Source organism: Schistocerca serialis, chromosome 4 (assembly GCF_023864345.2).
Source record: "Schistocerca serialis cubense isolate TAMUIC-IGC-003099 chromosome 4, iqSchSeri2.2, whole genome shotgun sequence".
NCBI classification, from domain to species: domain Eukaryota; kingdom Metazoa; phylum Arthropoda; class Insecta; order Orthoptera; family Acrididae; genus Schistocerca; species Schistocerca serialis.
In genome coordinates, this window is record NC_064641.1 from 345,516,041 (window position 1) to 345,528,502 (window position 12,462).

The window sequence follows — 12,462 nt, forward strand, 5'->3', positions numbered from 1 at the left end:
GATGACATGATTTGTATGGTAACCACACAAGTTTTTTTTTTTTATTTCATGAATATGGAGAACAAATGACATGGATAAAAGAACTCAGTCATGACAGTTCTAATGAGAAAACAAAAACATGCTGGTTACATTTATATAATAGGAAAAACAGAATATTTCTGAGTTAGTCACCACTAAATTAACTACAAATTATTCCCTTTGCAAAACCATGTGGAACTAAATGAGGTTTTACAAACAATTCAAATAAGATTCTACACTGTTATGAGAAAGACATTAATTAAATGCCTATGAATCCACTACGGCAATTTCTTTCTAGAGACAAGCAGCAGCATGCATGTTTAAGCCACCACTGGATTGCAAAAATAGTTGAAACAAATTTCTGTAATACAAAATGCCATATGGAAAATAATTTTAATGATAAAAAAGAGCCAAATGTAAATAAGTATATACGTAACTCATTCAAAGTCTACAAGCATATAAGAAAAAATACTCTGTCTATCTCAAACTATCAGTGGCCCTAAAATTTTAAAATAGTGGAATTTTGCTACTCGTAAAGTTGTAAAACAGTGACACTTCACTACATCTTTAGTTATAAAAATTGTGATTATGAATGAAATTTAAAAGCAACAAGAGATGAAATAAGCAGAATATTTACGCCTGCGCCAACTTGATCCATCAGTTGCATAGCCTTTAAGATTAAAGAAGAAAGAGATAAAGAGAAACTGTGCCAAGGGTAAGACAGGTGGAGTTCAGTGATAAAATTTTTCATTTTGCATTAATTCAAAAAGAAAATACTAATCTTTGTATTGTTTGAAACATCTCTATATCTCAAAGAATAAAACAATAAGTGATTAATTTCATATTATTTCCATTCTTTAATCACCAGATGATAAACAGTTATCAATATCAAAGTATTTTCTATCGAATAAACACACAGTAGATAAACAGGTACATTAACAGTAAGAATAAACTTAAGTACAATAAATGCAACCAAATGCAAATAATAATGATATGAACTCATTAAAATTGATGGCTACAACTTAGAAATCTGAATTTTAAGATAGAGTAAATTAAATCTGAATTTTAAGACAGAGTAAATTCATTTCCGACACTAAATCTTACCTCAAACACATCAGACACACACCTCCAGTAGAACAAACAACAAACAACAGTATATGATAGGCAATATGTAATTTTCTATGTAGTTATTACTTTGTATTACACTTTTAGAGGACAGTCTTTCTTTTGACATTATAAAGAAAGGCCAACTATTGTATCTCCTTTCTTTGGGTGCCATCCTATATTGCACCAATCACTTTTTGTAGTTCCAGTGCTATAATCACCTTCCCTTATTATGTTAAATGTCTACCGACACATGTACTCATTAGACATCTGTTAATTGAATGATGATGTTGCTAACCAACAAAAATCTGCTAACTTTGTCCCTGCAGTGTTCCAGAATTCCAGTTGTTTAGTCACAGTCTTTTCCTCTCTCCTGATAGCCTGTGGCTACTGTCTGATCAACTACTAACAAAAAAATCATTTTATTAAAAGCATTAGCTTAACTTTCACAGGTACTGAAGAAGGAAACAGTATTAGCCTAACCAAGGCAGCAATAAGTCATTGTCTCAAGTCTCAAAGCAAATCTAAACCACAGCAGTTAGGTAGTTAATCCCAAAGAAAAGTTCAATATTTTACCACTGACTCATGTTCCTTCACAATTTCTTTTTCTTCCCAACATTTAAGGATGATTAATCAATGACTTAATTTGTTAGTAATGAAATAATAAAATTATGGATCTGGTTTTGTATTGTTCCCTACTTTATTTCTTGACAAAAATTTTGCTGGATTAGTTAACGATGCATGGATACAATAGCCAAAGAATTATAATATGCACCTCAGTGTACTAAACATTTACATGTCTTGTCTCGAGTTATTTATTACCTTTTAAACAAAACTGATCAATAAAGGGATGAGGCAGAAAAATGTTCAGGGAAAGACAGGGATACAGTAATATAAGTCCATTAGGAAATATATAAATAGGAAATTCATGCCTGCTAAGGTGAAACAGTTGTAGGAAATATGTGAGGAAATTGAAAAAGAAATGATCATTAGGAGGTCTCAACATATAGAACAGTCAAAACAACATTTTTTGAAGGTAAAAGCAAGGATGGTAACATTAAGAGTGCTCAGGGAATTCCACTATTAAATGCAGAGGAGAGAGAATGGGGAGTTGGAAAGAATATGTTGAAGGCTCCTATGAGGGGGAGATGACATGTAGAAGAAGATATGGAAGACATACGGAATCCAGTATTAGAGTCAGAATTTAAAACAGCTCTGGAAGAAATGCAATCAAATAAAATCATGGGGCGGGGGGGGGGGGGGGGGGGGGGGGCGGCGGCAACCAAAACTATTTAAGTTGGTATGTAGAATCTATGAGACTCACGATGTATTATCAGGCGTACAGAAAAGTATCATCTACATCCTTCTTAATGTAGCAAGGGCAGATAATGCATCCAAACTGCTGACAAGAATAATATACAGAAGAATGGAAAAGAAGATTTAGATTTGTTTGATGATAATCAGTTTGGCTTTAAGAAACATAAAGGCAACAGAGAGGCAGTTCTGATGTTGCACTTGATAATGGAATCAAGACTGAAGAAAAATCAAGAGAGACTCATAGGATTTGCCAACCTAGAAAAAGGGTTCAACAATGTAAAACAATGCAAGATTTTCGAAATAATATACAATATGTACAAGAACTAAGAGGTAAAAATAACATTACAAGACAAAGAATCAAGTGGTTGAATTAAGAAGGGTGTAAGACAGGTACACAGTCTTTCTCCTCTCCTATTCAATCCATACACTAAAGAAGCAATGATGGAAACAAAAAAAGGTTCAAGAGTGGAATTAAAATTCAGAGTGAAAGGCTATCAATGATGATTCACTTATGATACTACTAACCTCAGTGATAATGAACAAGAGTTACAGGACCTGTTGAATAGAGCAAAGAGTGAGTACAGAATGTGGATTGAAAATAAACCAGAAAAAGCAAAGATAACTAGAAGCAGCAGAAATAAGAATAGCAAGAAACTTTACATTAAAATTAATGGTCAAGAATCAAACAAAGTTCAGAAAATTTTCTACCTTGGAAGCAAAATAACCCATGATGGGTGAATCGAAGGTAACATAGAAAGTCAGGCAAAGAGGGCACTCTTGACCAAGAGAAGTTTACTGGTATCAAGCATAGGCCTTATTTTGAGGAATAAATTACTGAGAGTGTATGTTTGGAGCACAGTACTAAATGGTAACAGATCAAGGACAGTGGAAAATTGGAACAGAAGTGTCAGAGATGTGGTGCTGTGGAGGAATGTTGAAAAATAGGTGAAATTATAAAATGAGGAATGAGGAGGTTCTCTGCAGAACTGGGGAAGAAAGGAACACATGGAAAACAATGACAAGAAGAAGGGATGAGATGACAGACACATATCAAGACATCAGGAAATAACCTGTGTGGTACTGGAGGGAGCAGTAAGTAGTAAAAATTGTAGATGAAGACAAGAGACTGGGATACATCCAACATCAGAAGACTGATGATTTTTTTAAAAAAATTAAGCTTTTTTTCACTATTTGGACCATTTCACTTGGGATCTCTAGAAGGCACATTAGCACATTTGTTTTTCTTTGTAATTATTTATTGTGTATTACTGTTTTTCTGGCATATTCTGCATCCTGGAGGATCTCTTCACAATGGATCTATAGGAATGAAAAGTACATCTAATCTAATATAAATCACCCTGTTTTTTCTTAGCCTCTGAAGGAAGCTCATTTGATTTCAAAATCTCTAAAATTTCATGTTGTTTTGGTTTGGTCCCTCTGTCAATGCTATTTATCTTTAATACAGTCTACTGCATGAGCTTCTTTAGATGTCCACTTCTTGTTCCTTAAAACAGGGTAAATGATCAATTCTACTATTTTCTTCCTTTTTTACCTTTTCTGTATCTTAACATTTTATTGGAATTTTTATAACAGTTATCACTTTAAAATGATTCAGTGTGGCTACAGTGGCCAGTGATTTCTACTGAGATATTACTTCCTTCCTTTCCAGTGACCTGTATTCTGCCAATACTGGGACTGGACTGGTATGGAACTTCTCCAGTTTCATGGAGAAATGATCATAACTGTATACAAGTATCTGCATCTAGTGCAATTGCACTGTCAAATGTGCATCATTTTTGAAGTGTTTACTCATTGAGTATCTGAAGTGAGATTTGGGTACCATCTCAATATTTACATAGGTTGATGTGAAAAACTGCCTAAAAACCATATCCAGGTTGGTCAGAAAACTGGCCCAAATTGTTAACCTGCAAAGTGGATTCGATCCAGGATGGACGCACCTCCCCATGTGCCGGATGCTGGCAGTTGAACACCAGAACTATCCGGGTAGGTAGTGAGATTCTGGTTAAACAATAATTCAGCTATTGTTCCTCATCTGCCCTTAGAGCCACTTCATACATTTCTTGACAATGCCTCACAAATTTGCAGTTGAAAGTAACAGAGTTATAGCAAGGTCTCACTCTCTTTTCATGAAAGAACCTGTCAAATTTTAACAAACAAGTACTCACTTATCAGCAAATGTTCATATGTATGTGATAAATTATTTTTCTATTATGAACATTAATAATTGTTGATTGTGAGTAAATAACTTAAATGATATGGTGGAATTGAAAGTTCTGGCACTACATAAATAATTTAGGAGTAAAGGTAGCAACTCCATAAGTATTGTAGGTGTTGAGTCGTCAGAAGGCACACAAAAAAAAAAAAGAGTGAAATTCCCTAGCTTTCAGACAAATTCCTTTTGAGCTAGAAAATACACACACACACACACACACACACACACACACACACACACACACACACACACACACACACAAACACAAACACCTGTACATCAACAATGAATATTGTGTATTCAGTAGCACAACGTAGTTGTACCACAATGTAGATACACAGATATGTCGTGTGTGTGTGTGTGTGTGTGTGTGTGTGTGTGTGTGTGTGTGTGTGTGTGTGTTTGTGTGTGGGTGTGGATTTGTCTGAAAGGTAGTGTAGTTTTCAGTCTTCTCTGTGTACCTGTTGACAACTCAGTGCCTCTATTACTCGGTGAGCTGTTACATTTACTCCTAAGTTACTTACAACATAAATAAAAATCTATGAAGCTATCTTTTTCCAATAGTTCACAAGAATTTTATATGAGATGTTAATGTATTATTTTAATTCATCATAGTTAAATAATTTTTATCCACAATGAAATTATGCCATTTCGTTTGGGTATACCTACTAAAAAAAATTATTTTATTTTTTATTTTACTCATTGTTATCATGAATTTTCCATCAGAAGATGGAATTAATTTATTTTTCTGCAGATTTGATTTGTGCAATGTATTCCCAGAAATGAAGTGGTGGGGAAACATTCATATGAGGTTCACTGTTCTGCTTCAAAAAAACCTGTGCTCCGATATAAAGCAGAAGTATTCTGATCAAGCGATTCTACATATGGTATGATATCTGTTAATTTGAGCCATGATAAAGTTTTTCTTGCACTCAGTAGCAAGAGCTATATGAAAAAAAACATAAATGATAAAAAGAACATAATACTCATATGAGGAAGAAGAAACTGACCAGAAGACACAGGAAGCGAACAAGACCACACAGCTGACTGCTTGTAACAATAATACAGAAGTCTGAGATGAACGCAAGGCAAACAGCACATTTGTCCAATAGCTCTGCAAACTTATGAAATTCTAGTTCAATCCTGTTTAGCTAAAAGGTATAATTCTGCTACACAATGCACAGCAACAAAGCAGTGGCACTACGCATATCAAGTCTCTCTTTAGATGACTCTTGTTCATCATACATATATTCTTAAACGATATTCATAGTTTTTAAAGCAATTCCTGTCATCTTGTTCTCTTCAGTCTCCCCTATACTTCTCCACTATAATCTTTCAAATAAAACATTGGCTTGCAGCCCCATACTTTGCCTGTCCAGTTTTCCTGTACATCGCAGTAATCTCAAATGTTTGTAACTTTATACTATCTCCACTCAAGAATGATATTATTTCCTCTAATACATGTTGTCTTTCTTTTTGTTCTTAGAATTCTGTTACCTCTTTGTGCACAATGCATGGCTGGTTACCAATAGACCCCTTTGGTTTATATTTTTAGTGTAAAAATTATCAAGACATTTGTGGATCCTAAACTGACTATTTTTAAATAAGGAACTGATGGTTTGAAATGTAATTTCAGGCAGTGCTATACAAATGAGGAACATATTTGTACACTGAAGAGTCAAAGAAACTGGTATACATGCCTAATATCGTGTAGGGCCCCCACAAGCTCGCAGAAGTGCCGCAACACAACACAGCACGGACTTGACTAATGTCTGAAGTAGTGCTGGAGGAAACTGACACCATGAATTCTGCAGGGCTGTCCATAAATCCGTAAGAGTGCGAGGGGCTGGAGATCTCTTCTGAACAGCACATTGCAAGGCATCCCAGATATGCTCAACAATATTAATGTCTGGGGAGTTTTGTGGCCAGTGGAAGTGTTTAAACTCAGAAAGGTGTTCCTAGGACCACTCTGTAGCAGTTCTGGATGTGTGGGGTGTTGCACTGCCCTGCTGAAATTGCCCAAGTCTGTCAGAAAGCACAATGAAGATGAATTGATGCAGGTGATCAGACAGGATGCGTACATAAGTGTCACTTCTCAGAGTAATATCTAGGTATATCAGGAGTCCCATATCATTCCGACTCCACATACCCCACACCATTACAGAGTCGCTCCAACTTGAACAGTCCTCTGCTGACATGCAGGGTCCATGGATTCATGAGGTTTTCTCCATACCCTTACACATCCATCTGCTCGATACAATTTGAAAAGAGACTTGTTTGACCGGGCAACTTGCTTCCAGTCCTCATCAGTCCAATGTTGGTGTTGATGGGCCCAGGCAAGGTGTAAAGCTTTCTGTTGTGCTATCATCAAGGGTACAAAAGTGGGCCTTCGGCTCTGAAAGCCCATATCAATGATGTTTCATTGAATGGCTCACACGCTGACACTTGTCGAGGCCCAACACTGAAATCTGCACCAATTTGCGGAAGGGTCACACTTTTGTCATGTTGAATGATTCTCTTCTACATCTACATTTATACTCCACAAGCCACCCAATGGTGTGTGGCAGAGGGCACTTTATGTGTCACTGTCATTACCTCCCTTTCCTATTACAGTCATGTATGGTTCGCGGGAAGAACGACTGCCGGCGGAAAGCCTCCATGCGCGCTCGAATCTCTCTAATTTTACAATCATGATCTCCTCGGGAGGTATAAGTAGGGGGAAGCAATATATTCGATACCTCATCCAGAAATGCACCCTCTCGAAACCTGGACAGCAAGCTACACCACGATGCAGAGCACCTCTCTTGCAGAGTCTGCCACTTGAGTTTGCTAAACATCTCCATAATGCTATCACACTTACCAAATAACCCTGTGAAAAAACGCGCCACTCTTCTTTGGATCTTCTCTATCTCCTCTGTCAACCCGACCTGGTATGGATCCCACATTGATGAGCAATACTCAAGTATAGGTCGAACGAGTGTTTTGTAAGCCACCTCCTTTGTTGATGGTCTAAATTTTCTAAGGACTCTCCCAATGAATCTCAACCTGGCACCCGCCTTACCAACAATTAATTTTATATGATCATTCCACTTCAAATCATTCCGTACACATACTCCCAGATATTTTACAGAAGTAACTGCTACCAGTGTTTGTTCCACTATCATATAATCATACAATAAAGGATCCTCCTTTCTATGTATTTGCAATACATTTCACTTGTCTATGTTCAGACTTCAGTTGTTGTTGGTCCTATGCTTGCAAGATCTTTTTCCGGCCGAAGCGATGTAGGAGACATGATGTTTTATCAGATTCCTGATATTCATGGTACACTCATGAAACGGTCATGCAGGAAAATCCTCACTTCATTGCTACCTCAGAGATGCTCTGTCCCATCGCTCAGGTACCTACTACAACACAATGTTAAAACTAACTTAAATCTTGATAACCTGCTCTTGTATCAGCAGTAACTGATCTAACAACTGTGCCAGACACTTGTTGTCTTATACAGGCATTGCTGTCTGCAGTGCCTATTCTGCTTGTTTCCATATCTCTGTATTGGAATATGCATGCGTATACCAGTTTCTTTGGTGCTTCAGAGTAAAATGCTTATGTTTCACAACAAGCACTATCCTATTTCATCATTGTTGGTAATGTTACCATCAAAAGCAATACAGATTGTCTGTAACATATCCGCAGTAGATTTTACCACTGCTCACAGTCATCACTGTTTACAAAAGATGGGAGCATTACTCATCACAGGAGCTTATAGACATCCATTTTAATGTATAAGGCAACAAGATGCCATACACAGCAAGACAACAAATGCACAGAGAAAACTTTTGCAACACTTAGACAAAATTGCAATGTATAGAAATATGAGCCACAGACACAGGGCCAAAGTCCTCACCAAAGAATAGTTAATAAAATAGAATTTGAAGATATGGTGCTGCACTATGTGGGAGAAGATTCATCAATAAATACTCATCAACTTGTCCATTAAATGCACAATTAAAAAAGAAAATGGTGTTGAGAGTACTAATGGAGCAATAATTACATGAATATCATATTTAACATATACAGGCAATGATGGGCCAAATATTTCTGAACCCACAGATCCATTACAATAATCGATTATCCAGCACAGTACTACAGTAACAAACTTCAAACATTTTACGCAGCTCAGGGATGAGGCCTCTTTCAATCAGAAGCAAGTTTTTTAACTGATACAATAGTCACATCTGGAGTGAGGAAAATCCATATGCCACAAAGATCTCAGTTCACCAGCAGTGATTTTCCATCAAGCTGTGGGCTGTAATTGTACATTGTGAACTTAAATGACTGTATTTGCTGCCACACTGTTTGAATTATGCATGTTATAGCGCATGCAGAATACTGTGGCCGGCAGATGCACACATTGCAGGGCACGCTTGGGGAGAGTGGTAGTGGTGGGGGCTGCGGGCAGATGCTATAGGGGAAATGCCGAGCCCAGGAGGGGAAGTGCCATTGTAAAACTGAAGCTTACATTCACATTTTTTGTAAATCTTACATGGGGACCCTTTGTATCCACACTTGCATGGTGACCATTCAAAAATATCTGTCACCTCTTTTTTTTGTGCAGATGTAATTACATGAGAATTCTGAAATAGTGGTTTATTAACTTTATTAAGTGAGGAACTGAGGAAAAGTAAGGTCAGCATTTTATGAAAAAGCACATCCTTGGTACAAAACAAATGTGTAATGACTTCATGTATGTTGTTCAAAAACCCATAGCATTTCTCATTTCACCAGGTATTGATGGCCCCTAAAAAACCACATTCTTTCCTCAGAAAAGTCTGTAGTTTGGGGAATAACAGGTAGATAATGAAGTTTTGCAAAATACTGTCCCTTTGTGTACCATCATTTGCCAAAATCTCATTTCAATACCTCAAACTGTGTATGAAATATGAGGGATGTTGGGGATATTTTACTCTGGCTTTATGCTGGAGTGGTGCATTTGCTAATGAGTGCGCTACATCAGATCAATTTTCTCAGGACTGGTGACAGAGACCTCCACCCAAATCTAATGAAAAATTCAATGAAATGATGGGCACATCATAATAAACCTGACATATAAAGCTACAAGTAAAGCAAAACTTAAATTTTTTACCGAATAGTTTCTGTAAAATCGTATGACTGTTGGGCTTGTATGTCGTTTCTGCCATTGCCGACAGGCCAAGTGATGGCAAACACTAGTCGACCTCCCCTTCTGAACAAACGAATGAACTCACCCAGAGCCTTGGACAAAAACTGGTCACTGCATCTCGGCCACCGTATCTTGTGCAACCTATTCTTCATGTTCCTTTCAGATGTGTGGGCTTAACTGTTGAGTACTGTATCTCTTGACCATGAGAGAGAGTGTTTTCAACATGGCAGTACACTGTGCCATTTTATTATTAATGTTTGGGAGCATCTGACAACAATTAGCCATACTGTGGCTTTTGGCTGATGCCAACATGATCGTCGTACCTCACTTCTGTTGCTTTTTCCCCCTGTTGGTTATGAAAAGTTGAATGTCATGAAAACCCAGTAAAACCAGCAGAGGTTTGTCTTATTGTACAGCAGACAACAGGTATATGTGAGCATTTAAACCAAAATTATATGGGCCATTTTAATACAACCAGAGACTGGTAATCATCAGTCAGAAAAACTGCTTTGAGCTTAAGTTGCTGCTATAAAATGTAAGTGGCTGATGAACGTAAAATAAACTAAACATTAAATTCTAATCAATAGTTCCTCATTGCAAAATACTTGTGTAGGATTTTCTACCATTTGTATAACTTGTGTCCTAGAAATTTGGGACATCCTGGTATATGGCTGGGTAAGAAGAATTCTTTTGTTTGGAAATTACTTACAAATTTTTGGAATGACTGGAGATACAAAACAGAAACAGAACTATTTTCTGTTTTTGGTGGTAATAATATTTTTTCAGCCAATTTTAAACAATAACGTCACTCCACTGGTAGCCATTAATGATGATGCACTGCTGAATACATTCACGGATATTGTGCATGCATTTATGGATCAACATGAGTCAAATGTCAGTAAGTTTTTCCCACTTCACTTCCTTTTCATTTTCAACAGTAACACACCTAGACCTCAGCCTTTTAGTATTCAGAAGGTTATAAAATATGTGGAGTAACATTTGGGGACTAAATGTTTGGCTCGGAACCATATCAGTTCTAGGGATGGTGCTCCAGAGTGTGAGCTTCATTTACATTCTGTGAGCAAGGCTGATCTCAACCTTCTCTCCCAGCCATTGGAATACTCTAAGTATGACCTTGGAGCCCAGACAACAGACATTGTCAATTCAAATATGTATCACAATCAGTTACACTTAATGTGTAAAGAAGTACCATTATGTATGTCTTTCCTAGTACTTTTTTCTTTGATATATGTTACTGTATTTGCTACTCAAAAGCAGAGAGTAATTTCTCCACAGCTGGATTACCCTTACATCCTCTAAATGCCATTTCTTCAAGTCATATTGCAAAACTCTTTTTTTTTAACCTAGTTTAAATTCTGAAGTGATATACTTCATACGTGAGAGCTCAAATTAAAACATCAACTTCTTTATGCAGCTGCCATTCTACTGATTATAATACCTTTGGTTAGCAAAAATGATTAAATTTTAAGACTATTTGTGTTAAGAATAGTTTGGTGCAGGAAATAATTGAATGGGTTCTTCTGTCACGAGGAGTACAAGCAAGTTATAAACACTAACTCAACATAACTTGTTGTGCAAGGTCTGCCTTTTGTTGAGTTTATGGGTATACCAACAATAATAACTTACAATTATGCACTAGCCCAATTACAGTTTTCTATGCATGAAAAACACAATTATAAAGTACAAATAAAACCTGAAAACAGTACATGCTATTCTGGAGCACAGTTTTACCTTTATTCATTTATTTTTCAATACTTGAATGTTCACAAATACATTGGGATATGGCAAAAGGTTGTGTTAATGTGCTTTTCATGAATTATTTACACAATTCATGAGCTTTTCTTTTGTCAGTATATGTACAAAGCTGTGTGTGTGTAAAGCTGTTAACATTAACATTTGTCTCAGTTTCTTACCTGTTTAAGATGGTTTTTCAAAATCGTCCCCTCAGGTTCTGGTAATGGTGGTAGTTCATCTGTTGCTCCAGATGGCGGTGTTATCTTATTTGAGTCTAAGTCGACCAGCCAGATGTCATCAGGAAGCCTTTAATTCATAAAGTCAAATGTGTCTTTAAATCTGCTATGACATTTATGATTAATACTTTATTTTATAATCAATCATTGATCATGCACCAATAAACAATTTAAAAGTATATTCAGATTGGAATAATAATTTATAATGAGAACCAAGTGCATAACATGTCATTCTATTACTCTCCATAATGTTTAACCAAACCAAGTTAAGAGTGGCAACAAATATTTGATTTGAGAATAAATTCAAATTATAAAACCTGTTTCTAGATTTGGATTTATAATTTTAAGCAACTACTAATTGACCCACCATTTGATTGGCAGTTTTTTATTGTATTATTTCCTTTTCCTTGCTCTTTCAACCATCTTGATGTTAATGCAGCGGAAAAGGAGAGAAGTAAAAAGAATGTGGGTGTGGAACAGGGAGCTGTGTAGTGCTGGAATTGGAACAGGGAAGGGGGTAGGTGGGTAAAGAACAATGACTAATTAAGGATGAGGCCAGGAGGGTTACAGGAGCGTAGGATATATTGCAGGGAGAGTTCCCACCTGCACAATTCAGA

The 12,462-nt window shown here is 36.6% G+C and overlaps 1 protein-coding gene across 1 annotated transcript in view; it reads right to left on the bottom strand.

Moving 5' to 3' along the window:
• LOC126474447 (MAP kinase-activating death domain protein) overlaps positions 1-12,462 on the bottom strand; it is a 596,268-nt gene that overhangs the window by 442,215 nt on the left and 141,591 nt on the right. The window contains exon 10 of the mRNA XM_050101918.1: positions 11,789-11,915. Within this exon, the coding sequence (XP_049957875.1) occupies positions 11,789-11,915 (127 nt within the window). The remainder of the gene's footprint in view (positions 1-11,788; positions 11,916-12,462) is intronic.